At 60.1% G+C, this 27,043-nt stretch overlaps 1 protein-coding gene across 2 annotated transcripts; it reads left to right on the top strand.

Moving 5' to 3' along the window:
- Positions 1 to 1,212: 1,212 nt before the first annotated feature.
- INF2 (inverted formin, FH2 and WH2 domain containing) lies at positions 1,213 to 26,160 on the top strand. 2 transcript variants are annotated; one of them, XM_003803171.3, is made up of 23 exons: positions 1,213 to 1,286; positions 10,972 to 11,371; positions 12,471 to 12,586; positions 12,665 to 12,824; positions 13,320 to 13,353; positions 14,345 to 14,486; positions 15,048 to 15,189; positions 15,363 to 16,121; positions 16,559 to 16,710; positions 16,802 to 16,863; positions 17,179 to 17,281; positions 17,531 to 17,616; positions 17,936 to 18,036; positions 18,882 to 18,952; positions 19,032 to 19,139; positions 19,510 to 19,580; positions 20,285 to 20,405; positions 20,660 to 20,824; positions 20,992 to 21,094; positions 21,202 to 21,363; positions 21,868 to 22,521; positions 23,003 to 23,059; positions 26,018 to 26,103. In XM_003803171.3, exons 2-22 carry the CDS (start codon positions 10,981 to 10,983, stop codon positions 23,056 to 23,058), a joined length of 3,759 nt encoding a protein of 1,252 aa, XP_003803219.1. In that variant the 5' UTR covers positions 1,213 to 1,286; positions 10,972 to 10,980; the 3' UTR covers position 23,059; positions 26,018 to 26,103. The 2 variants fall into 2 exon arrangements, with proteins under 2 accessions (XP_003803219.1, XP_023364624.1); XM_023508856.1 differs by lacking the exon at positions 23,003 to 23,059 and having other exon boundaries at positions 26,018 to 26,160.
- The last annotated feature ends 883 nt before the right edge of the window (positions 26,161 to 27,043 follow it).

Below are 27,043 nucleotides of genomic sequence, written 5' to 3'. Positions count from 1 at the left end.
TACTAAAAGGCCGGAAGCCACCTGCACCCAGGCCTGAAGGGCTGCATCCCAAGCGCTTCTATCTGCCTGAGCCCCTCTATCACAAGCCCTACCCCCACAGTAGGCCCTCAGGATGAGTGCAGAAATTCTATCTCTGTGTTCACAGGTGCTTATTCTATATACAGATGGGGAAACTGAGGCTCAACAGGGCCATGTTCCAGACTGAGGTTACTCAGCCAGTGCTGGAGCAGATCTTCAGGACAGGAGTGGCACCTCTCCCATCAGACTGGGGCTCCAGGGGGCCTACCTTCCCCTGCCCTTCACCAAGGCATCTAGGGGGTCCTGAGTCCCCAGGCCTGGTGAATTCTGCCTCCTTTGAGCTCTGGGGGTTAAATACCAGAAAGCACATTCAGAGCTGTGGACCTGGCTCTCTCATCCAGCTAGGTCAGAGCCCACTACGGGTGGGCCCCATGCTGGACAGTGCCAGAGGGGGTGTGGGAGGGTGGAAGGGACAGGATAGGAAACCTACTAAACTGCTGGGCAGATGACACAAGACAAAAAGTGATGGCAGAGAACACCCATCCCAATACCACACCGATGCTGCTAGGGAAAGAGGTAGGTTCCAGGGGCTGCTCCAAGACCACCAGTGCCTTGTTGGGGAGGGCTGCAGAGAGGCTAGCTCCTGGCCTGGCCAATGGGGACCCACACTCTCCAAAGACCAGGAAGAGCAGTCTCCCAAAAGGGAGCCCAGATTTGGGAACTCTGAACCTGGCTGGATTGAGCATGTGCCCTGGGGCACAGGGAGTTGAGCGTGCCCTGAGCGTCCCACCTGCCCCAGTGGCCGCTCTGGTGGGTTGCTGCCGGTGGGGGCGGAACTGGGGAATGCCCGACGGTGGAGAGGAGGTAAGGGGGCGGCAGCGAGGTCTGAGGTCCAGTTTCCAGAGCTCTCTAGCCCTTTCCCCCACCCCACCCCCGCTTTGTAGGTCCCATCCCCTATCTCCATCAGAAGCCCAGCCAGCAGGCCGGGAAAGGGGCGGCCCAGGTATTTGCAGTTCCTCGCGAGCGGGTCTAAGTGAGTCGGGCCTCCCTAGCGACACCCCCGCCGCCGCCCCGCCCTCTCCCCACGTGGGCCCCAGCGGGCGGGGCGGGCGGGAGGAAGAGGAGGTGCCGCCCCGCCCTGAACCCGCCCCGCGCCCCTGTCCGAGCCCCGCTGAGCGCAGCATTGATCGCTGTTTGCCCGCAACCCCTAACCTGGATCCGACCCGAGCGCTGGGCACCCCTCCGCCTTCCGGCTGCATCCCCACCCGGTAAGTCCGCGGCCTCTGAGCCCAAGAGTCCTGCGGGAAACTGAGTCTGGGAGGAGGCTAGGCGCGCTTGGGGCTGGGTAGTGGGGCTCTGAGTGGCCCCGCGTGCGCCCCAGGCAGTGGCGAGTGGTCCCACAGCGCAGAGCAGCCTGGTCTCCAGTTCCCGGGCGAGGACCCCAGGGTGCTCCTGGCTCCGCCGGCTCCGTGCGCCCCGCCCGGGTCTGCGGCTCTTGCGCGGAGACGCCGCCCAAGTGTGCACTGCCGGTAGGGTAGAAGGCCGAGAGTCTACCAGCCTCCTTCTGGGCAGACGGTATTTCCCCGCCTCGCGGCTGCCACGTCCTTATTGTGAATCAGCCACAGTTGGGAAAATAAACTTCAACTTCGGGTCTGCCGCCGGGTTGCACCCCAAGCGGCGCACGGGTCTGCGGCCCCACCCTGATTGCGTGGTTTCTCGCTGCCCACTCGCAGATGGGCACACCCGGCGCCCTGGCACCAACACAGGCAGATTCCAGAGAATACGCCCCTGTCACAGCTTTCTGCCCTTTCTGCGTGGGGTGTAAGATGGTCCCTTTGTCCCCTCAGCCCCAGCTGGGAGTGACCCCAGGAGTGACCATAACCTCAGGAGGAAAGCCAGGATGACCAGCTGCTGCAGGCTAGAGCAGGTGTGGGGGAGAGGGTCTGTCTATTGGCTGCCACCCAGAGCTCCAGGCTGCACAGTGCTGGGCCTCAGTTGTGACCACAGCGTTATCACCTGTCCAACTGGACACCAGCCCACCTACATGAGAGCGTGAGCTGGGAAGTTCCCTTTGCACATGCCCCGGTCCCCAGAAGTGGGACCTGGACAGGACACTTGCCTTCACTGGGCCTCAATTTCCACATCTGTACTCAGAATTGAAGACAGTGGCTTGGGGATAAACTTGACCCCCTGCTCCCCTGAAATGGGGATGGACCCAGAGCAAATACTCCAAACCCCTCAGGGTACCACACAGGGCAGAGGGCCCCATGTAGCACATGTTGGCTGCAGGTCTAGGGTCTGACCCCCCATGCTGCCCACCCCCACAGGGTCAGCTGCAGCTTTCTGTTTAAACAGCCCAGTTGATGTAGGAGACCTCTGCTGGGACCAAGCAGGAGCTGACCACTGCCTAGACCCCACCTTCTCATCCCTTCCCTAAGAGTTCAGAGCTCTGGACTGACACAGACCCCAGCAGGCAGCAAAGGGAGTGTCCCTGGGAAGACAGGACTAAGGGGCAGGTGGGGCTGCCACCTGTGACCCACCCTGGTGGGCTGCCTCCTGAACAGCGGAGGGTTAACCTCCAGGTGCAGCCCCCTCTGTGGAGGTGCTGATGGCTGTCGCTGGCTGCACATGCGGCATATTCTGCAACCTGGAGCTTCCTACTTTAAATAGACTCTGTTCAGCTTCCATCAAAGTGCAATTGTTTCCTGGGTTGGAAAAGTTCTCAAGTTTGTGGAGGCTGTAGGAGGGGGACTAGCTCTGGATAATAATAGGGTGCGGCTTGCAGGTATAGGCACAGACCAGCTGGCCAGCTCTGCTGAGGTCAGTGACCATCCCCTGAAGCAAGCCTAAGTCCTTGGCTCTTATAGTGCCCTGAGGTCAGTCCCCCATAGCCCAAGGGATAGAGCCTGACTGCTGCCTGGCCCCCTCCCCTACTTTGGCTATGCACACAGCAGGTATCTAATTGTGCAAGTTTATGGCCCAGAAGATGCTGTTAGGGAAGGTGTACTGCCTAGGCTGAGAGGTAGAGACCACACAGAGTCCAGTCTCTGTGAGCTGCCCCCAGGGGCCACAGTCATGTGAGGCCCAGGGGATACTCAGTGCCAAAGACAAGGAGGCTGAGGGCATGAAGGAGGAGTGGATGAAGGGGGTGTGCTCCCCATCACTGGAGGTGTGAGCAGAATCCCACATATGGCCTTTGGTTAGGAAGACATTCAGCCCTGCCAGTCCCACCTAGGAAGGAGGGGCCTGCCCAGACAGTCTGAATGCCCAGTGATGCACCAGGTGACTTCCATGGTGACCACCAGGCTGGGAGAGCAGACTGGGCCTATCCTCTCTCACAACCCCTTCTGAGGTTTGAGGTTTGATTAGAAAAGGACCTCGGGGTGCTGTTCAGAGTGTCCCCTGTGAAGCTGGAGGTGTGTGTGCTGGGCAAGTGTGCTAGCCAGGGACAGGAGGAGCCAGCTGCAGCCTCTCCCTGCCGGGCAGGTATAGTCCTGTAGACAGCACCCTTTCCACAGGTGAGCAAACAGCTGCACGGAGCAGTAGGGCTATAGACTCCACGTCGTCCATTCTTGCAGAAGGTACTTGTAAACCCCTGCTGTGTGCTCACTTTACCCCTCCAGTGGAGCAGAGGCTGGAGTATGGCCACATCTGGGGTCAGGATGAGGACAGGCCAGCCCCAGAGAGCTGGAGGCCAGGCTGTGCCCCCCACCCCTATCATCACTGCGGTGTTTACAGGTGGGCAGGCCCCAGGGCCTGGTACCACCATCCTGGTCAAGTAGCCCTTACTGGGCATCTGAATGGGGAGGGCAGACACAGGCGCAGCCTGGATACCCGCCCTTGTGACTCCAGAGCAGCCCATGAAGACACCTGCCCAAGGACCAGCTAAAGCTACTATCACAGCAGTGGGCAGCCTGATGGGAAGACCAAAGCAGAGGCCCCTCTCCTCGCCCCTTGTCTGGGGATAGAATGGCCAACGGCAAGGGCCAGAGCTGCTTTCCTCTTCCCCCTGCAGCATTTCCCAGCTGCAGGCTGCTGCAGTAAGCCGATGGAGGGGAAAATCCATGAGAAGGGCCAGGAGGCTCTCCTGAGCCTCCACAGGAGTGTGTGGTACGGCCTGGAGGCCTGCATCGTCAGAGGGTCCTGAGCAAGGACTGCAGTGTCAGAGGTGCCTGGGCAGGGCCTGTGGTGTCAAAGGGGCCTGGGCAGAGACTGCAGTGTCAGAGAGATCTGGGCAGGGACTGCAGTGTCAGAGGTGGCTGGGCGGGGCCTGTTCATATCTGCCACAGGTCTTTCTGCCACCTCCTTCTCCAGAGCCACACTGGGCTGAGCACCCCCAGGTCCCAGATGAGAGGAGGTTGGGGAGGTAACTGCAGGGCTGCCCTGAGCCAGCCTTACCATGGTGTTGAAGGCAGAGGCCTCCCCAGCAGGGTGGGTGTCCAGCACTGCAGGGGCCAGGCTGACCAGGACCCTTGGGTGAGCCCCAAATGGATGAAAGGCCAGTCAGAAAACATGTGGGAAGTGAAGGCCGGCACCTGCTTCCCATTTTGTAGATGTGTTGCTGAGACCTCACACTGAGGCTGACCCGGGAGGGGAGCACCCAGGCAACCCAGCTAAACATGAGGGCCTGTGGTGATCCCCCTGCAGCTCCCCCAAGTCCTCACCGGGCCCAGCTGGTGGCCCCCAACACACATAATCCTGAGGGACACACAGTAGGGCAGACTTTCCTAGGCCTGAGCTGTCCTGGCCCTTGCCAGCAGGGGTGGACATGGCTATGTGAAGAGGGCTGGTATTCCCAGGGCCTCCACCCCCGCCCCCCCAATCTGTGCCTGTCCCAGGTCCTCTCAAGCTCCAGGGTGTATCCTTACTGTGCATCTGCCCCCCACATCCCTGTCTGGTCTCTGTTCCTGCCTCAAGTACAGCTCGAGCAGCCACCTGCACTCAGCCCAGGCAAGGGGTGGGCACTGGGCAACAGGGTGCTAGCCCCTGCCCTACCAGACTCTGCCTCCCACATGTATAGATGTGAGTGGCCTGAGAAGAGGAGCCCCTTTCAGATACCCACAGCCCTGCCCCCATGCTCAGAGAGCCCTAGGCTATGGATGTGGGGACAGGGGAGTGAGGGGCTACCAACAGGAGCAGACAGAGGGGTGGACAGGACAGCAAAGGCAGAAGTCCAGATGGGGGACCCTGGAGAAGTCAGAGCAACTTTTCCCTAGAGAGCATCCAAGCCATTTTACCCATAAGAAAACTGAGGCCAGGGTCACCCTGGCTTTCCCAGGGTTCTGGTACCCTTGCATCCCAGGAGTGCCAGGCAGTGTGTGGAGCTCTTGCTGAAGCTGCTGATCACCCAATAGACTGTGGGCTGAGCAGGGAGGGGGTTCATGCACCGTCTCAGCTTGATCCCACCACCAGGCAGGGTGCTCATGACAGGGCCTATTACAGATGGCATCTTGATCTGTCAGCAGCCTACAGGGTTGGCATTGACATCCTCATCCCCATTTGAGGACAGGAACCAAGAGGTCCTGGGGTCACCTGAAGACCAGTCAGTGGCAGAGGCTGGTCTCACCCAGTGCTGGGCCTGGCAGTGGCCACTGGCTGTGCCTCTCCCCATTCTCAATCTGCCTTTGTCCTCCTTGCTCCTAGGAAAGCAGCTGCAAGAACATGGGCTGGGGACAGGGACCTTAGGCCTGGCATGTGGGTGGGCACTGTGCCATCCTCCTGTCTTGGGCATGGACAGAGTAGGGGCTGAATGCCCTGAGGTCCATATCTGCAAAGCAGTCAAGACCTGAATCCTCCAGCTAGCCACTTCCCCTCCTTGGTGGGGCCAGGTTTTTACTGAAGACAGAAGTCCAGCTTGGGGCAGGGTGGAGGGCAAGAGGAAGCCACCTGCTAGTGGCGTCCGTGGTCAGGCACTGTGGCCTATGGTAGACCAACCCCAAGTTCATAGCCCCATCTGCCACCTTCAGCCAGCAGATGGCTCTGTCTTCCCCATCTCTAATCACAGGTCTGTACACATCACCCCCATCACTAACTGCCGGTGCTGGGCAGGCCGTGTGCTCAGAAGGCTCCCTGAAGACAGCAGCTGCCCTTGTCATTCTCCTGTGTCTCTCCTTGGGTCCCCAAACTCCAGACCAGAGCTCCAGAATGTCAGATATGACCTCAGGGACACCCCGTCAGCCCTGCTGTCTGTGCAGCCCAGGAGATGGGACCCTGGAGAGGTCCTGCCTATGACCATGGTCCCTGCACATCCTCCACACGGGTGGAAGTGAAAACCCAGTGGCTTCCTGGCGGGGGGTGCCTCCACCCTTCCTGCCCTCCCCAGCCCACCCCAGCCCATTCACAGAGACCTGACGCTTACTTCCCTGCCCAGCAGGCGCTTCCTGTTTGCCTTCTCCCTGTAGAGCTCCCTAATGCCCAGTTTATGTTCCTCCCACCCCCCCACCCGGAAGTGGGGTCAGCTGGGATGATCCTCCCCTCCCAGGGGCCCTGGCCTCACAAGGCCTAACTAGGCAACCGGGACGCGGGCCTTGGGGACATGGCCAAGCTGTGTCCTGGTTCTCTTGACCAGAAGCATCCCTGCTCTCAGCACTGGCCAGCCTGGACCCCCAGCCCCTCTCCACTTGAGGAGCCCCTGTGGACACTTGTCAGAGTGTGGAAGGAAGCCCAGGGCCTGCTGTGCATCCTGCCAGGATGAGCTGAGTGCTCTGAGCCAACTCTGCAGAGTACTGATGCTGTTTCCAGCTGCTTTGTTCTTTTTTTCCTCATCACACAAGCAACAGTACCCATCCCAGATGCAGCTTCTATTGGTACTGGGGCAGGTGTCCAGGTGGCGTGTCACTCTGCACATGGGTGACTCCTACACAGCATGGCTTACTTCCCACGTTTTGTTTTCTGATTTGTTTCATGATGACCACCACTCAGGGGCCTTCTGTCCTACAGCTAGATACTGCAGGGGAGCAGGAGCCTTGCACTCCGGTCTGAACTTAGGACCACAGGTGATAGGGGCTGGAGTGCTCCTTGTACATGAGTCAGGCCAGGGACAGTGAGGACACAGCCACCCCTGAGGCCTTACATGCTCCATGCCTCTGGGCAGAAGGCCTTGAGTGGATACCTACTCTCAACCCTTCCCTGAGGCCCACCACACAGCCCCCTCCCTGGGGTGAGCCTGCAACAGGTAAGGCACAGCCTGAGGGGGAAGGTGACGCAGGCTGGAAGTGCATAGGGAGCAATGTGGATGTGGATGAGGCATGCTCAGCTCTGACGCTGGATGGCCTGGGCTGCCCCAGGAGCTGCCAGGAGCGCGTGCTGTTCTGGAGATGTGAGGGCTGCCAGGCAGTGGAAAAATTTAGGCTCCTGGAGGAGCTAAAAATACAGTGTGGCAGCCCCTGCCTCCCTGTTCCGGAATCCCTCTCCTGCCGTTTTGCCCGCCCACCCCCAAAAGACAAACACCCTCCTTGTACCCTGCGCCTGCTGGCCCTGGGCCTAGAGGCACCAGTCCTGTGCTGGCAGTGGCAGGGCCACTCCAAAGATGCTGTCCTGGTGCAGCCCCCCTCAGGTTCCACATGCCCAGCCTGCTCCCATCCCAGCACCCTCCCCCGCCTGGCATCCCTAGAACACCCAGGTCCCAGGCATTCTTAAAGGAATGGAGCCACAGAAGGCAGCACCCCCAGGGGTGCCAGGATTAGGGTCTGTGTGCTCCTTGGACCCTTGGAAGTTCCCACCCCTACAGCCAGGAGGGGGTCTGAGGACACATCCCGGCCCTGGGCTGCCCAGCTGGATGGGGAAAGACCAAGTGCAGGGACAGCCACTCCTGAATGTTTACTCTCTGCAGATCCCCCTGCAACCGTGGCCTTTACAGACGAGAACAGAGAGACAGAGTACACCCAGAGTCCCCTGGGTGCACAGCTAGTAAGCCCACAGCAAGGCTTCTGCCACCTTGGTGGTGTCCATAGCCCTGTGCTCTTGAGACCAGTGAGCTGCAGACACTGCCCCCCGCAACTCTGTCAGGAAGATGCTGCAGCAGGAGGGTGGCCTTGCCCAGTCTCTTGGCAGAGACTCACAGGCAGGGGAGTGAGGAAGCTCCATAGTGTGTCGTGTTCATGTATACATATATTTTTTTCTTGTATTCATGGAAAGCTTTTTGTAGAAGAAGAAAGCGAGGGATGCCCTAATGTGGGCTGCTGGCTCCTAGGAAATGGGTTGGGGCACACAGTTGACTTTTCTCTGGCTGGTCCTAAGTTGGAAGCAGAGGCAGGAATTAATCAGGTCCAGCTGTTTGGGCCGATTGCTACAGGGGTTTTGTTTGGCTTCAGGGATGATCACCGCAGGTTGTGATCAACATTCTATCTTTGTATGTGGCCTTGTGTCGTCTCTTTGGGTATTTAGTGTCTCATCCCAAAAATAAAGGGAGCATTTCCAGGGCCTGACTAGGCAGCCAGGACACGGGGAAGAGAGTGGCTCTGGGCTTGGTGTCCAGGGTCCCAGCCACACTTGCCTCCTAGTGGGACCCCAGCCCAGCTGAGCCTGCATACCCTGCACCCTCAGTGCAGCACCGGGGCATAAGACCCTGTGAGGGCAGGTGGGTGGGAGCCTCTTGTGGCTCCACCCACAGACAGGGTGGGGGTTGCTGACTGGAGTCTTTCAGGGAGAGCTGCAGCCCTGGGGCTAGGGGCATGCCCAGGGCAGAGGGAGGCAGGGCATTGCCAAGAGGGGCAGTGCTCAGGTCAGCAAGCCCCCCATGCATCAGGGGGTCCAAGAACCAAGTGCCCAGAGGCTCTAGGCCATGTTGCTTGCCTCTGAAAGGTCAGGGTTTGTGCATGGAGGGACCCCTGGGGCTCTTGGCTGGACAGGACACTCTGGAAGCCAGAGGCCTGGCCTGGGAGAGTTTGCCTTTTTCTACTCAGCCTGTGCCAAGGGGACAGGGACTCCAGCCAATGGACGCAGGGGAGGGAGGGTCAGTTCTGGTGCCTCTTTAGGCAGCAGCAGCCAGGGTGGGCAGGAGTGCACGCACAGCCGTCTGCCCTGCTCTTCATGGTGGTGGGAGCAGGCCCCCCACCCACTGGGCTCTGGGGACCTGAGGCTGTCTGGGGGGACCAGGGCTGCAGCTGGCCGTGAGGCAGCTCACGATCAGCAGTGATGAGAAGCCAGAAAAATGCGAGCAGCCTGAGGCAGGCTCCAGAGTGGGTAGGCAGAGGCAGCCGGAAGGCCTTGCGCATCTGGGTGAGTGGACGGTGGGGGGTGGCCTAGGGGACCAGACTGGGGACGGTGGGTTAAAACGTGAGGGCTGTCCACTCTCCAGGGCCCAGCGTAGGACACAGGCTGCGGCTTCTGGGGGGAGGGCAGAAGGAGGAGAGCCCACACCCAGAGCCTCCCGGATGCTCTCAGCCTGATGCTGGATGCTCAGGTGAGGAAACTCAGGCTCTGACAACATCAGTGACCTGGCTAAGAGACTGCTGGAACCACACGAAGGTCAGGGGTCTCTCCACCCATCGGGCTGCATCCTGGAGGACCCTGCTGGCTTCATAGGGCACTGGACAGGTGGGATGAAGGGCCAGTGGGGTTGGATTGCCTGAAATACCAGACTGGGTCTCTACACAGCTGAACAGTAGGGAGGGGCCCTGGAGCTGCAGGGTAGGCTTCAAGACACTCCCAAGGTGGAGAGGCCAACTGGGCCTCCAAGGTGAGGATAGTGAGCACTGGGACCACAGTGCTAGGGAACTTGTCCCTACTCTCCCACTGGGTCCTATGTGACCTCAGCATCCTTGGCCTGTGTTCTCCTGGCTGGTCAGGTTGGACAGCACTTGCAGTGAAGTGGCACTGGCTGTATAGCATACATCGGGCTCCAGAGCTGCCTGCTGGGGCCCAGACACCACAGTGCCATGTCTAGCTGTGGGGCAAGGGCACAGGGCTGGATGCTTTGGGTGCTGCCTTGGGACTGCTGGATGGTTGAGCTCCAAGAGGAGCATACTGGGGCTGGGTCCACACTCAGCGGAGCCACATCCCTGCCAGGCCCTGCCCCTCAGGCCTCCCTCAGGCCTCCCTCCCACTGCCATTCTCAAGATGCTAAATATAAGATGTGAGCCATACATGGTCTTAGGAGGGCCTGGGATGCCCCTGACCTTTGAGGCTAGTCTCCAGAGACTATGGCTAGGGACAGTGTCTCAGCCAGCTGGGCCTGGGGACGGGGACTTGGGTGAGGAGAGGATGGTAGAGGTGCAGCCACCCTCCTGTTCTACTTTGGGGAAAGAGATGCTGGGGGGGACTTCTGGGCCAGGCCTTCCCCCAGCCTTCTGGAGGGTTCCTGGGCTGAATCCCAGTAAAACTACAAGTGCTCAGGGCCTGGGTTGTCTGTCTCCCCGCCCACATGCAGACAGACAAACTAAGGCACAGAGAGGAGCGGGGCCTGGTTAGGCCGCTGCCCCCACCTGGGTGAGCTGGGTGCGTGGCAACATCCAGTGGGCTCAAGAGACCCTGCCTCTCCAGCCTTACTCTTGACACTGTGGGCAGCCCAGGAAGTGCTGGGTCTGGGCTCTCTCCCCACCACATTGCCCCATCTGACCCTGGCGACTGGGCCAGGGGAAGCACTGTGGGGGTGAGATAAGAGATGCCCTTTTTGTGGCTTCATCACCACTGGCTCAGTGGTGTTCCAACCAACGTAGCCTCCCCAGGTCCCTCCAGGCTCACACAAGCCTCAGCTTCTGACCTCTGGGTCCTTGTGTATGCAGTAGGGACCCCTGCTGCCGACTCCCTTGGTTGCTGTGGCCCTTCAGTCAGGGATGGGCATTGAACTTTGCAGCCCTCATCAGGGCAAGGAATAGAGTACCACTGCAACCTGTCAGCAGAGCGCATCTGCTCCAGCCATGAGCTTGAGCTGGAAGCACAACGGGGAAACTAAGGTTGGGGGCTGTGCCTCCACCCACGCTGGACCGGGCCAACAGCTCTTCTCCCCTGCAGTTCGGCAGGATGTCGGTGAAGGAGGGCGCACAGCGCAAGTGGGCGGCGCTGAAGGAGAAGCTGGGGCCACAGGACACGGACCCCACGGAGGCCAACTTGGAGAGCGCGGACCCCGAGCTATGTGCGCGGCTGCTGCAGGTGCCTTCTGTGGTCAACTACTCCGGGCTGCGCAAGCGGCTGGAGAGCAGCGATGGCAGCTGGATGGTGCAGTTCCTGGAGCACAGCGGCCTGGACCTACTGCTCGAGGCGCTGGCGCGGCTGTCAGGCCGTGGGGTGGCGCGCATTGCTGATGCCCTGCTGCAGCTCACCTGTGTCAGCTGCGTGCGCGCCGTCATGAACTCACCACAGGGCATGGAGTACATCCTGGGCAACCCAGCCTATGCCCGCCAGCTCTCTCGCGGTGAGCTCAGGCGTTCTGCAGAAGTCAGGGCCTAGACTGGGGTGGGGGTGGCTTCCTGGGGTCCGGGAGCATCGCCACACACCCCACATCTAAGACCTCCCTGCCACCCTGCATCTGTAGCAGCTGCACATAAGGATGTCCTGTGATTCCACCCCACCCTTCCTCCCAGCCCTGTGCTGGCCCAGGCCCATGTCCACGCTGGAGCCACCTGGTCAAAATCACAATCCCCTGAGTGGCTCCCACTTCCTCTCTGCCTGGCTCCAAGCCCGGGACCTCAGCCCAGCCTCATACCTGCCGGAGATATCCTGCTCCATGTCCTGGCACCTCCCCTGGTGCCCCCTCCCTACCCTGTCCCCTGCTCTGGGAACTGGGGGCTGCTTCCCCAGCAGCTGGCCTTGCCTGGGCTGCTCTATGACCTTCATGTGTGTCCATGGCCTTGCTCATCCTCTAAGTGCCACCTCACTGCTGCCTCCAGGAAGTCTCCCCAAGTTGTCTCAGAGTTAATCCTGACCCCTTGGGAGAGACCCTTGCCCACTAGGACCAGCTGGGGTGGGCAGTGATGGGTGCAGCCAGACCCACGGGGTGCCAGGTTCCTGCATAAATGAACAAGTCAGAAGCCACCTCATTTCTGTCTGATCCAGGGTCCAGGAGTAGGTACAGGGGCCAGGCCCGTCTCTGCCAGATGCACAGGGAGCCCTCTATGAATTGTCCCAGCAGGGCTAGATGAGAGAGTCCCTCAAACTTTCACAGCTCGGGAGATGAGGTTGGAGGTAGGGCCGTGTCGGGACAAGGAGGCATCTCAGGCTTTGCTGTAAACACAGACAGGGCTAACACTGGGGAAAATGTGGGACCAGCCAGCCTCAGCAGATCCTGAAATGCCTAGGGCCATCCCTGGCTTCAAGCCCTTCCCGGTGGTCCAGGAGGCAGGGTTGGGTGCCAGGGAGAGTGCAGCACCGCGGGGTCCTGCCCCTTGGCCAGCACCTGATGTGGACTTAGGGTAAGTGCAGAGCACCTGTGACATCTGTCTTGAGCCCAGCCACACAGGAGCAGGGAAAGGGTGAACCATGGGCCCTGCTGAGACCCACCTGCCCCTCGGCAGCCCTGGACACATCTAACGTGATGGTCAAGAAGCAGGTGTTTGAGCTGCTGGCTGCCCTCTGCATCTACTCCCCCGAGGGTCATGCTCTGACCTTGGACGCCCTGGACCATTACAAGGTGAGCAGTGGGACCTGCCTAGGTGGGTGGGGCCTCCCTCCTGGGCTCTCCCTGACCCCACCCCCACCGTCCCTGCAGAGCACGTGCAGCCAGCAGTACCGCTTTAGTGTCATCATGAGCGAGCTCTCCGACAGCGACAACGTGCCCTACGTCGTCACACTGCTCAGTGTGATCAACGCCATCATCCTGGGTCCAGAGGACCTTCGCACCCGTGCCCAGCTGCGGAGCGAGTTTGTCGGTAACCACACCCTGCTACCTGGGCTGCCTGGGTGCCTGTTCCTGCAGCCAGGGTCCCACACCTTCCCCTGGGCTCCTGGGGCAGCCCAACCCAAATGGAGGTGGGGGTGCCACAAAACCTGCCCCAGAGGAAGGTGTCATTTCTGGCCTGGGGACCCTCCTGCCGCCAGCTGCCACTTGAGTAGACACAGTACTCAGAGCACCTATACATCATCCTGGACAGTCCTAGGGCAATGGAGGGAAGCAGACCATTCAAGCCCCAGATCCCGCCCTGCCCATCCCAGCAGTGACCAAGCCCCACTCTGCCCAGCATGTCACCATTCAGGAGCCTTATGTCCCCAGCATCTCCTATGGAAGGAACAGAGCAGGGTTGGGTGCCCCAGGTGGCAGAAGTGAGCCAGAGGGAGGGGACGTGTAAGATGCGAGTGACTCCAGAATAGGCATGGGTGGCTGGTGGCAGCCTCTGAAGCCTCTGAGTTCTATCTGTCCCTCCCAGGGCTGCAGCTGCTGGACATCCTGACCCGGCTACGGTAAGTGTGTATCGTGCCCGGCCCTGCCACCTGCTCCTTTGCCGCTCCCCACAGCCAGGCTCACCTGCCCCTTGAGTTCCCAGGGCCTCCCCAACCAAAGCCTCCAGATAGGCAGTGGGAAGTTCTCAGAGTAGCCCCAGTGGCTCTGCTCTGAGGCCAGGTCACAGGCTAGAACTCAGCTCACTGTCCCTGGCAGCTGCCCATGGGACCTTGGGTTGCCAGGTACAATACAAGACATCCATCCATTTCAGATTTCAGACATACAACAGATAATGTTTTAGTATATCTCAAGATATTGCATGGATATACTTATGCTAAAAATTATTCATTGCTTTTCTGAAACTCAAATGTAATTGATGACCTGTCATTTTTTGTTGTTAAATCTAATAGCCCTGCTGGGAACGCAGGTAGCTGAGAAACCCTAGCCTGGGCCTTAGTGAGAACCACACTCAGGACAGGGTCCATACCCCTCAGAAGTTAGCCTGAAGGAACCCAGAGCTCGTACCACTGGCACTGAGCTGACCTTGGGCCAGATGGGTGCTTTGTGCCCCTCCAGTGCCATACCTCAGCGGCTACACTGCCTACTGAGGGCTCTGCTTGTTGGCAAGGCTAAGATGACTGGCAAGTCCAAGGCCCAATGAACAATCAAGCCCCTTCAGTAGCCTGCTCCCCCCTGTATCCAGGTGGCCACGGTGGACCCACCTTAGATGTGGTTTTACCAGCCCATGAGGCACCCAGAGGGATACCTTCCCTCTCCAGGGCTCAGCAGCTTGGCCTTCAGCCCCGGCCCCCTCCCTAGGCCTGGGTGTACACATCTGGCAGTGGAAATTGGGGAGCCCACCCTTCCGTGTGGGGTAGAGCTGCCCAGGTGACCCACCAACCTGGCAGGGGTGAGCCTGCCACTCTCTTAGGCTACCATGTCTGGCTACCCCTGCCTGCTGAGGGTTGGGTGAGTTGGGTGGGCAGCAGGCTCAGCCAGTCCCCTCCCCAGAGACCTGGAGGACCCCGATCTGCTGATCCAGCTTGAGGCCTTTGAGGAGGCCAAGGCTGAGGACGAGGAGGAGCTGCTGCGTGTGTCCGGAGGAGTTGACATGAACAGTCACCAGGAGGTCTTCGCCTCCCTATTCCACAAGGTGGGCCTCAGGGCAGAGGGTGGCTCCACCAGAGTGGGCTGTGGCCTGAGGTCCAGGACTCAAAACCACCCCCATCTGCCCTGGCCCAGCCCACAATGACCCAGGTGGTACTGTACTTTGGGGAGCAGCAAAGGTGAGGGGCTGGAGGGACGCAGTGCTGTGGCAGACAGCCTAGGGGCTGGTTGGGCAGTCCCAGGACCAGAGGGCCAGGGCTGACCAGAGCTGGGCAGTCACCATCAGGTGGACTTCAGGGGGTAAGGAGCCAGGAAGCCAAGTGCCTGTAGAACTGCTGGCTCTCATCTGGGAGGACTGTATCCCCAGGTAGCATCTGAAGACAGTTTTGGTTATCAGCACTCAGCTGGGGGTGCTACTAAGAGTGTGGAGACCAGGGACGCCATTTAATATCCCATAATACTCAGGACAGTCCCAAACGTCTAAGGCTCATCACCTGGACTCCCATGAGGCATGGGAGTGATGGGGTGGATGGCCCTGGCAGACAGGCACACAGTCTTCAACTGGGAGGGGATGGCCGCTGACCTACTCCCCTCACCCACCTGCCAGGTGAGCTGCTCGCCAGTATCTGCCCAGCTGCTGTCCGTGCTGCAGGGCCTCCTGTACCTGGAGCCCACCCGCCGCTCCAGCCAGCTACTCTGGGAGGCCTTGGAGAGCCTGGTGAACCGGGCTGTGCTCCTGGCCAGTGATGGTGCGGGGGCCTGGTGGGCAGATGGGGCTCTTAGACCATGGAGGAGGGGCCCATCCTTGCCCCCCATATGACCTCTACCCAAGGGAGGTGGCCACCCCGTCTGCCTCCCAATCCAGTCTCTGTCCTTTCCTTCTCTGGCCATCTCCCTTAACCCTGAATATCCCCCACTGCAGCCCAAGACTGTACCCTGGAGGAGGTGGTTGAGCGGCTCCTGTCTGTCAAGGGGCGGCCCCGACCAAGCCCCCTGGACAAGGCCCACAAGAGTATCCAGGCCAACCTAGGCCAGAGCCAGAGGGGCAGCTCCCCTGAGAACAGCACTGCCCCCAAGGCCAGTGTGGAGGGCCATCAGCCAGCAGTGGCCCATACCTGCCAGCACGTGGGCAGTGTCCAGAGCACGAGTGGTGGGACAGCCTCACAGCTGAAAGCGCTGGAACAGCAGGCACCCACCCCACCCCCACCTGCACCCCCTCTTCCCAGCTCCATGCCAGAGCCTCCTCCTTCCCCTCTCCATTTACCATGCCTGGAGGCCACATCCCCTCCAGTGCCCCCTCCACCACCACCCCTGCCAAGCCTGGGGGCTATGTCCCTACCACCACCCCCACCTCCACCCCCTCTTCCAAGTGTGGGGGTCACATCCCCACCACCACCACCACCCCTGCCAGGCTTCCATGAGATCTTGCCCTCACCACCTCCACCACTGCCAGGCATGGGGTGTCCACCTCCACCCCCACTGCCTGGAATGGGCTGGGGACCCCCTCCGCCTCCACCCCTGCCCGGCCCCCCTGCCTTCGGCAATGTGGAGGAGGTTATTGTGGCCCAGGTGGACCACAGCCTGGGCTCAGCCTGGGTCCCCAGCCACAGGCGGGTCAACCCACCCACGCTACGCATGAAAAAACTGAACTGGCAGAAGCTGCCGTCCAATGTGGCACGTGGTGAGGATCCCCAGGCCCCCCGGGGGCTGGTCATGCTAGGGGAGGAGCAGGGACACCTGTAGCATGCGTGTCTCTACGTGTGCATGGTCATGGCAGCTTGGCCCTGCTCTTGGCTCAGCTCCGTGGTCTGAGATGAGGGCAGGGGAGAAGGTTGAGGTCCTTCCCTCCCCACGCTCCTGGGGCTGCTGCCAGTCTCCGACTCCACAGCGCCTGTGCTGCCCAGGCCTTTAGCACACAAGGCCCAGCTCAGAGAATGCTGTAGCCAGCCAGTGGGCAAGTAACCTGCCAGTGGGGACGCATGCATCTGTGTCCACATGTACACACATGCTTGACAGCAGCCCTAGGGCTTCCTTCACCAGTACTTATGTGCCTGCTGTATGCTGGACAGCAGGGATGTGTGAGCCTGACTGGCTACGCCCTCACCTCCCTCCCTGCAGAGCGCAACTCCATGTGGGCCACGCTTAGCGGTCACAGTGCTGAGGCGGTGGAGCCGGACTTCTCCAGCATCGAGCGTCTCTTCTCCCTCCCTGTGGCCAAGCCCAAGGAGCCCACTGTAGCCTCTGCCCCAGCCAGGAAGGAGCCCAAAGAGGTGGGGTAGGGCAGGGTGGGGAAGTACTTAGTCTGGGGTCACCTGCCACACCCCATCCACATACCAGCAAGCTTGCGGGGGTGTTTTCCAGATTACATTCCTTGACTCCAAGAAGAGCCTGAACCTCAACATCTTCCTGAAGCAGTTTAAATGGTAAGAGATGGAGAGGCCCGCCACCACCCCTACTGGCCCCTACCGCTCCCTGGGATGCATTGCCCTCTGCAGGCTGCTGTGGGAAATGCACACCCAACTCCAGGGCTGGACTAGGGCTGCCCCTGCAACCCAGTCCAGGCTCCTGGGCAAGACTGAGGCCAGAGGTCATCTGGGACCTTCTCCAAGGCCGCAGACAGCAGCAGCCAAACCAGGGCCAGAACCTGGACCCTGACTCCTTCCCTGCCTGGAAGTTGGCAGCATGCCCCTGGGCCATGCCCTCACTCCTGAGCAGCCCCCACCTCTCACCTCCTCTAGTTCCAATGAGGAAATTACCACCATGATTCAGGCCGGGGACACCACCAAGTTTGATGTGGAGGTTCTCAAACAGCTCTTCAAGCTCCTTCCAGAGAAGCATGAGGTGAGCTGGAAACACCTCTGGGTTCGTGCAGCCAACCTGGGGGATTGGGATGGGGTGGGGGCAGTCTTGGAGAGGCTCCCAGCTGGGGCACAGAGGGGAGGGGTGCCAGCTCTGTTCCAGACTCAGCCATGAGCCACAGAAAGCCATATTGGATATGAGTGAAGATAGCAGGCAGTCTGGGGGGGCTCCTGAGGGAGGGCGGGAAGCTGGTGTGTGACAGGATCCTACACACAGGTCTCCTTCCCACAGATTGAAAATCTGCGAGCGTTCACAGAAGAGCGGGCCAGGCTGGCCAACGCTGACCAGTTCTACCTCCTCCTGCTGGACATCCCTTGGTGAGCATGGGCAGCCCTTGGACTTCAGGGCCAGGCCTTGGGGAGATACTGGACAGAGGAGCTTCCGTTACCTGGAAACCACAATGGTCTGGCTCATGCCCCACCTGCTGTCCCTGGCCTTCAAAGAGCAAGACCACAGGGACCGGACCCCCGAGGGGAGGAGCCCACTATTCTAGGGTAACCCCAAGTGCCCATGTTGACCAGAGGCAGCATAGGCCCCACTCCCCACCACAGCCGTAGATGTGCCTGCTCGACCTCATGCTGCATGCAGGCAGTTGAGGGGCCCTAGGCCCCTGACCTCAGGCTCTGCCATCCCCAGCTACCAGCTGCGGGTTGAATGCATGCTGCTCTGCGAGGGCTCAGCTGTTGTGCTGGACACGGTGCGGCCCCGGGCCCAACTAGTGCTCGCCGCCTGCAAGAGTGAGTGGGGCTGATGGGACCGAGGGCCAGCAGTGGGGAGGGCACTCAACACCTCACCATAGACCACCTGTAACACCATCACCACCACCTGAGGCACACACAGATACACATGCCTACACACTCTCAGTCACATGCACACGCAGGCATGGGTTTACACACAGATGCACTTTCAGACAGGGGTGCACACAGAGACATGGGTGTACATACACACACACCTACAGGTGCACACATGCATATGCAGACATAGATGCACACACAGAGACATGGGGGCACACATGCACATGCAGACATTGGTGCACACACACAGACATGAGTACAAGTTCGCATTCAGACACAAGTAGATATGTAGACACGGGTATACAGACACAGACACTAGTAAACACACAGACCCAGGCACACACACAGACACAATGCACACATACAGACACACAGACACAGGTATGCACACAGACATGGGTACACACCTTCATACACCAGCTTCTCTGAACAAGTAATCAGCAGGGGCTGGCCATGGCCATGGGCAGGGACACACTGGGTCTGGACCATGAGGTGCAGCTCACTGCTGTTGCATACATGCAGTAAACGTCCACGCCCAAAGGGGAGCAGTCATCCATCCCCTGGGATTTGTTATGGGTCAGTGCCACTGCCCTGTCCTCACAACTTGTTCCCTGTGGAGGGTTTGCAGCCACTCATGCCCAGACTTCGTGTCCCTCCCTGCTGGGCTGAGCCTGGGGAAGGGCCCTGGGAGTATAGGGAGCGAAGGAGCCTGGCTAGTAGGACCACACCCTATCTGGGGCATTAGGGACTCTGGACCAAAACTTCCCCAGCCTAGTACTTCTCCACAGGCCTGCTCACCAGCCACCAGCTGCCTGTCTTCTGCCAACTGATCCTGAAAATTGGGAACTTCCTCAACTACGTGAGTCAGGGGCTGTGCCTACCCTGCCTCCTGCTACCCCACATGGGAGGCAGGGAGATTGACACACGGTTCCTCCCAGGGCAGCCACACGGGTAACGCTGATGGCTTCAAGATTAGCACGTTGCTGAAGCTCACGGAGACCAAGTCCCAGCAGAACCGCGTGACGCTGCTGCACCACGTGCTGGAGGTGGGCGGCTGCCATCAGACATGCTCAACACGGTGGGGTGCTGGTCTGTCCTTCCCAGGACCCCCCGGAGCCAGCAGCCTAAAGCCCAAACCGCACCACCACACCTCCCCTGTGTCCTTCCCTCCTGCAGCACCTGCTCACCTGGACGAACCTCATCCCTCCCCAGGACAGCTGCCCTTGGTCTTGTGTGGGGAAGTCCCCAAGAAAAGCAGAAATAGCACAAAATCATAGCCAGGCCCAAGGGAAAGATTTGGAGGCCCACAGTGCTGGGCCTTAATTGCTAAGGGTTGAGCTATGGGGTTGGGGACAGGGGCACCCCCAGGTCCAGAGTGTGGCCGCAGTGGATCTCATTGGACGTGTCCTGATGCAGGAAGTGGAAAAGAGCTACCCGGACCTCCTACAGCTGCCCCAGGACCTGGAGCAACCCTCCCAGGCAGCAGGGTAGGCAGCTCTTGTCAGCACCTCCACCTCCCCAGCCAGGCCCCGACCTCCAGGCCAGGGGCCACGGCTACAGCATGCTGCCCAGCAGAATGTTGGCTCTCACTGTGAGACAGGACATCTGCCATAGCCTGTCCCCATGTGACTTAGCTGAGGAAACAGGCCTGGGACAGGGACTGACCTGGCCAAGGTCACACTGGGAGCTGGTCTAACAGTCTCTTTACAAGGTTAATTGTCGTGACAGCCCATGAACAAGGCCTTGCCACCCTCACTGTGTAGATGAAGAAACAGTCCCAGGGAAACCATGTCATCCTCCAAGGTTATGTAGTGGGGATAGGCAGGCAACCGGAACCACAACATAACCCCCTCCAACCAGGGCCCTGGTTCCAGCATAAGCCTTTCCTAGGCTCCACCTGCTCCCAGAAGGTTCACTGGTCCAGGGGCCTCTGAACCTCAGTGCAGGGGAGGAAGGCAGGCGAGCAGGACATGTGACCATCAGGGTCACTGTCCCCCAATGCTCCACTGGACTATACTGAACTCCACAGTGCATGGCAAGCCTCAGAGTGCAGGGAGGCACTAGGGTTTTCCCTGGGGATGCAGGTAGGCGATCCCACTGTGCCAGGAGGTGAGGGGATGGGCCCCTAGGTCCCCATGTGGCTGGTTGTTCACGGTCACCTGACCCTTTCTGGCCCTCTGGTCCTTTTCAGGATCAACCTAGAGACCATCCGCTCAGAGGCCAGCTCCAACCTGAAGAAGCTTCTGGAGACAGAGCAGAAGGTGTCAGCCTCAGTGCCCGAGGTGCAGGAGCAGTATGCCAAGAAGCTCCAGGCAAGCAGGCAGGAGGGGCTGGTAGGCAGACCCCAGGGAGGCGGGGTGACTTGTCCAGGTCCATCAGGCCCTGAGCCCAGAACCAGCCAGACCAGCCCAGGGCAGCAAGGAGAGGGCAGCCCGAGTGAGGGCTCTGGTGGGGTAGCAGCCCCTGGGGGTCGAGGTGCCCAGGTGTGCAGGACTACTGCCCACAGGGTCTGCATGTGACCCCCACACTGGGACCTCATGAGATGTGGCCATGCCCTGTGCCCCAGGCCAGCATCGTGGCCTCCCGGGAGCTGGATGAGCTTTTCAAGGCCATTGAGCAGAAGCGGCAGGAGCTGGCCGACTACCTATGTGAGGAAGCCCAGCAGCTGTCCCTGGAAGACACATTCAGCACCATGAAGACCTTCCGGGACCTCTTCATCCGTGCCCTGAAGGTGAGGGGCCCAGGCAGGGCAGAGGCCAGAGCAGGCTCCTGGGCCCCTCAGCTCCCTCAGCAGAGAAGCACAGTGGACACACCTATGTGGGCTGCCTGTCTCCCTTGGCCCTGCCTGCTGTGGCCTGAGGAACCCATGGTGGAAGTGCTGGGGGCTCTTGTCCACAGGAGAACAAGGAGCGGAAGGACCAGGCGGCCAGGGCAGAGCGGAGGAAGCAGCAGCTGGCTGAAGAAGAGGCACGCAGGCCGCAGGGCGAGGCCGGAAAGCTGGGTGAGGCCAGGCGTGGGCGGGGCTGCGTGGGGCAGGTGCAGGCCCTCCCATGGGCTCCAGGTCTCTAGGTCCCCTGAGCCCCTTTCTGAGGCTCCTTGGCTCCCCAGGCAGGAAGGGGCCTGGGAAGCAGGAGGAAGTGTGTGTCATCGATGCCCTGCTGGCTGACATTCGGAAGGGCTTCCAGCTTCGGAAGACAGCCCGCGGCCGCATGGACACTGATGGGGGCAACAAGGCAACCACACCGGACCCCCTGAGGGTCACAGAGCCTGGTGAGACCATTGCCCACCTCAGTTCCCTCCCACTGTTCTGAAGTGTACCTCCCTCCAGGAAGCTCTCCCCACCTCATGTGAAAGCCCCACTCATCTCCCCACACCTGAGATGGGGCGGCCAAAGGCACGGGCCTCCTCCCTCTGTCTACTCCTCCAAGCTGCTTTGCTGGAATACAGGGCACCCCCTGTGTGATAGCTGCCCACCCAGCCCAGACACCTGAAGAGATGGGGCCAGGGCTCAGAGAGCATCTGAGGTGGCCTGACAAAGGCCTTGGCAGGAAGGGCCTTCTCCTTGGGGTTGCTGGACAGGGTGGCTCTCCCATGCTATGGATAGACTGTGGACATGGAGGCCCTTGCAGCAATGAAGTCTGAAGGTGTTGAGGGACACTCCTGAGGCAGGGGCTGTGCAGGGCCTGGGACAGTTGAGATGCAGGGAGGCCCCTGGGGGTGGCTGGGTCTGACATCTGCCCACCCCTGACACATACTCCCCCTTTCCCTCCACAGCAGCCAGCAGAGACCCTGCAGGAGGCCCCAGGGACAGTACCTGCTGCTCCCTCTCTCAACCAGGCCTTGATGCTGCAGCCACCAGCAAGCCCCAGAGTTGGGACCTTGTAGACGCTATGACTTCCAGCCCACAGCCCACTCAGGAGCCATCAGAGGAGGGTAGTCCCAGGCCCCTGGAGAGGCGTTCTTCCTGGTACGAGGACGCCAGTGATTTCCTAGCTCCTCAGGACACACAGTGCCCCCTGACCTCTGAGGGGGCCTGGCCAGTGACTCTGGGCAATGCTCAAGCCCTGAAGCACCTCAAGTTCTCAAGCAACGACCAGCCTCCTAAGGCTCAAGGTTCCAGCCATGACACCAAGGGCACGACATCCTCAGGCAGCATCCACCAGGCTGCAGCCGACAGCACAAGCCAGGGGCTGGAGGACACAGGGATCCATGGCCACAGTGCTGGCCTCCCTGCTACAAGCCTTGGTGGGGACGCAGATGAGGAGGACACGGCCCCAGAGTCTGCTCTAGACACGTCCCTGGACAGGTCCTTCTCTGAGGACGCAGTGACTGATTCCTCAGGGTCTGGCACCCTCCCCAGGGCCTGGGGTCGGTCCACAAAGGGGCCAGGCAGGCGAAGAAAGAAGCGTCCCACAAGGAGCCAGGAAGGTAATTTAGGGAGAGCCGGGGCATCGCCAGGGCTGGGGGTGCCTGGGCATGTGGTCAGAGCTCATTTATCCCATGCTGGGGCCCTGACCTTTCCCCACTGCCCATCCAGTCCCCTCTTCCCTACTGGGCCCCCAGGAAGGAGGGTGGTCCAAGGGTGCAGCCCACAGGGGAGGAGGTGCATTCTGCCCACAGGAGGGCAGTTTTGGGGGGTCTCCACCACCTCTGTGGCTGCTGTCCTAGCCTGCTAATTCCTGGCTTGTGGGCGCCATGGCAGAGGCTGCTGTGGAGTGTGGTAGAGCAGGGTATGGTGGGGCAGGCGCCTGGCACCAGGCCCTGGGCGTGGGCTGCATTGTGGCTTAGGAGCCAGAGAACCAGGCAGCAAGTCCCAGTGGCACCTTCACCACCCAGGCCCCACACCCTGGAAGCTCTGGGCCACTCGCATGTGGCATGTGGTTGAGTGCATTTCTTTGTTTGAAAGCAGAGGTTGTCCCTGATACTGATGATAGTAAAACAAAAAGGCTATGTGTGATCCAGTGAGGTATGTATGCAGCCTGGCGCTCCATGTGCACTAACGGTGACCACGAGGGCAGTGGGCCCTAGCTTGCCGCCCCAACCCCTGGACGCTAACCATGGTTTCTCCATGCCCACCTGGCGCATCAGGGAGGCCCTGCTTCTGTGGCCGATGGTGGTGGCCGCTTTCCCTTCTGCTGGCCCCCTCTCCAGGCCAAGCCTCACTTACCTGGTGTCGTGTGCCCCCTATCCCCCTATCCCCCCCCCCAACTCCACCACAGCAGGGTGCAACCTCAGAGCCAGTCTCCAGGCAACACAGGCCTTCAAGGGCAGGTACCAAGCTGAGCTCCCTCCAGGGAACAGGCCTCCAGGCCACTGTGGGCAGGGGCAGATCTGCTGGGAGCAGCTCAGCCTCCTGGCAGGACAGACTGAGGTTGCTCCTGTCCTCCACTCATCTGGTCTGTTGCAGCCATAACTATAGTTTCCCTAACCATGGGCTTCACTGACCTCAGCTCCTTTCTTCACCTTGAGTCTTTCGGTTGGTGGGGGGGGCAGGTGTGTCCCTAGGGAGTCTTTGAGGAGACAAGAGGGTCCTAAGGGCAGGGCAACAGGCAGCAACCCTCTGAGGGGGTGGGGGTGGAGAGGTGGGGATAATGGGCCCCCTTTCCTCCCCTCCTCTCTCCCCTCTTCCCCCATCTTTTCCCTCCCTATCCCTTCCCTACCCTCTCCCCACTTCCTCCTGCTCGCCCATCACCCCCTCCAGGCCAGGCCCTGGAGACAGGGAGGGGTCTTTAGATACAGTTTGCTCCCAGAGTGTGCAGTGGATTCTTCTGGGACCACCACCTATGAGTGGCCAGGGCCTGAGAGATAGACATGCAGCAAGACAGCTGAGGGCCTCTGGGGGCTCAGCCCGTGCAGGGTCGGGGAAAGGCCAGTGGGAATGAGGGGCCAGGGGACTCCCCACTCCTCTAGCCTTGCTCAGGGCAGCTCAGGTTCAACTGGGTACCGTGGGCCAGGACAGAGGGTCAAAGGTAGAGACACGAGGCCCTCTGGGCCTCTCAGAGGAAGGGCAGAAGCCTCAGGCATGTCATTTACGGTCTGTCCTTACCACTGGGGCATAGCCTTCACCCTCTGTCCTAGCATTTGCTCCTGGGGGTTGTCTTCCAAGCTGGGCTTTCAGGGGAAACACTAGCACATGCTTTTGTGAAGGGCCACAGCCTCTCTCTTAGAGGGCAGAACTTGAACTTGCAGCCCTGGCCCCAGCTAGGTAGTCTGCAGACTTGGGGTGGCAGCCATGTGTGTGGCCACTGTCCCATAAAAGGTCTCCGAGCTCATGCTGAGCCTGTGAGCCAGCCCAGTCCCCCCAAGGTTGTTGCACCACTCCCAGTCCTACCCTCCCCACGGCCCACCATCAGGGTGGCTGAGGGCAGGAGAAAGGAGGCCCACCCTTTTCTCCTCACTGTTTTATTTAGGAAAACTTCCACATGGCAAGAAATTTGCAAAGAGGTGGGAACAAACACTACCTTATCCCCCAGATTGCAAATATTTGTAAAAACTACCAAACTTGTTAACATTTTGCTGCATTGCTCCCCCACCTGAGCCCACGGACAGTGAACCCTGGACTCAACCATGAACACCTCCTGAGGACAGGGCTGTTCTCCCACGGAGCCGCCAGCCGGGAGCACACCTGCGGGCCTGTTCTCTGTCCACACGACACTGTTTTCCATCACACGGCCCCCACACCCTGGGCAGATGTGTGCAGTTATCTTAGTAACACCTTTCAGGGTCATTGCTTTAGTTTTTTTAAAAATGAGATCCTATCCAGAATCACTGGCTGTGTTTGATTGTGACATCTCTTCAGTCTTTTTAGTTCTGGAACTTTCCAGCCCCCTTTTGTTTTGTATGGCAGTGACATTTTGGTTTTGTCTGATTGCTCCCCGACAAGCAGGTCCAGATTGGGCTTGGGGGCAGGAGCGCATGGAGGGACAGGCGGCAGGGACCTGGCAGCCTGTCTGTCCCCATGGTTGAGGTGGTGGTTGCAGGAGACCCGCCCTCTGCAAAGCACCTTTTTCAGCTTGCTTGCGCCTTACAACCACGAGCAGCCTGGGCCTCCCCAGGACCAGTGTACTGCACTGTGTTGCCCCTCTCACACTCTTTCCCCTCTCTTCTTAAATTGTGTGTGAGTAGAGAAAGCCGCTGTCATGCATTTGCGTGGCATCTAGTGGGGCCCATCACAGGCTCCTGTGCCCTGATAGGTGGCCCCTCTGTTCCCTGAATGTTCCTTGTTATAGGCACAGCTCCCAGTCCCAGCTCACCCTGCCCAGCCTCCTGGGCCTGTGGTAGGGGGTGGTGCTAGAGCCTCTGAAGGACCCTGGATGGCTCGTTCTTGGCTATTTCAAGCAGTGGTTCTTAAAAATGAGTCTGCTCCCTTCCCACGGGTAACTGGGGACACCGCCTGGCACCAGGGTGGCCAAGCGAGGACCCCTGGACCAGAGTCTAGGAGCGCTTGGGTTAGGGGACCTACAGGGCCAATCGTGGAGACCAACCAAGTTGTAGGGGCTGTTGGGATAGTGTCCTGGTGCCCTTAGTACCCAGCTGGAGGGAGGACAGGCTGCCAGAGTCCTGGCACTAGGGGCGTAGTGGGGAAGGCTTAAGGAAGCACAGCTGTGGTGGTGGGGAGCCATGAGTATAGGCAGCCTACATGGGTGTGGGGGCAGGCCACAGACTCCCCATCTCAGCAGAGAGGAGATAGTCATGTCGAGACCCAGCCTGGACAGGAGCTGACTTGCCAGGGTCATCCCAGCACCTTCCATCTGAATAAGTTCTGTTGTTCCAGAGAAAGTAGAAGTGGACCTGGGGGGCATGGCACAGCCCAGTGAACAGTGGTGTTGAGGGGTGCAGGGGCCTGGGACCCAGAAGTGGTCACTCTGGTGCTGTCCCCCCACAAGCTGCTCCTAACACTGTCCTTTCCTCTTCCTCCCTATAGGCCTCAGGCCCAAGCCCAAAGCCAAGTGAGGGAGCCCTCAGGCCAACCTGGGCACAACAGGGGCTGTCAACGTGCTGCTGTGGGAGGCCCTGCCAGGGGCCAGGCTGGGACTAGGCCCCTGGGAAACAAAACACCGTGCCTTACCCAGCAAGGGCTTTCCCAGCCTTCCTGGGGTGTTGTGGCCGGGACCCCAACAGGCACTGCTGCCCGCCCAGCACAGCACCCTCCTTGCCTGCCTGCACGCACGCAGTCCCTCCTGACCTGCTTCCTCAGCACTGCCCCCACACTGCATGCACCGTGGTGCCCAGAGCCTTTGGGCAGGGCTGTGCCTGGCCAGCACCTGGGAGTCTGCAGCCCTGGCCCCATACTCTGCCTCCTACTCACTCAGCTATTTTCTCATCCAAATGCAATTGATTCCTGGGGTTGAGTGGGCTTCTGGGTAGAGGCTGGCCAGGTCCCCTCCCTTGGAGTCTGGCCCCCATCCTGGCATGTCCAGCCACTGAGTGTGGGGAGGATCTGTCTTGGCTGCCTCAGTCGAGCCCCCCACCCTACAGCCAGGACCCCCATCTTGAAGCAGGAAACCCTTCCCAGGCCCAGTAGCCCTGGGCCAGGGGACAAGAAGTATCCAGTGAGTGGCATCAGGGTGATGCACAGCAGCTGCCACCTCTCCTCACCACCCACCCTTTGGGGGCAGGCTGCTGGCCTCTAACCACCAGGGGTGGGCCAAAGAAGCTGGTGGCTGGATGTGTGACCAATAAAGAGGAAACCTGGGCTGGCAGGCAGCTATTGTGTTCAGAGGCCGTGGGGTGGGCGGGATATAGGCACATGTGAGCTGGGTAGGCCTTGAGTGGTCTGACTGCCCCTGGCCTTCCTTGTGGTCCCAGCAACTGTGGTGACATGATGATGGTGATATGGGGGAGGGGAAGGGGCAGAGAGAGGATTAGGCAGGTGGGCAGTGAGGCATGATCTGTTGCCCTAGTCCTGTGGCACACGCACACCATGCCCCTATCCAGCCCCCACCACCCA

This window comes from Otolemur garnettii, unplaced genomic scaffold (genome assembly GCF_000181295.1).
Source record: "Otolemur garnettii isolate 467f Iridium unplaced genomic scaffold, OtoGar3 scaffold00283, whole genome shotgun sequence".
NCBI classification, from domain to species: domain Eukaryota; kingdom Metazoa; phylum Chordata; class Mammalia; order Primates; family Galagidae; genus Otolemur; species Otolemur garnettii.
This window is presented reverse-complemented; position numbering and strand designations above follow the sequence as displayed.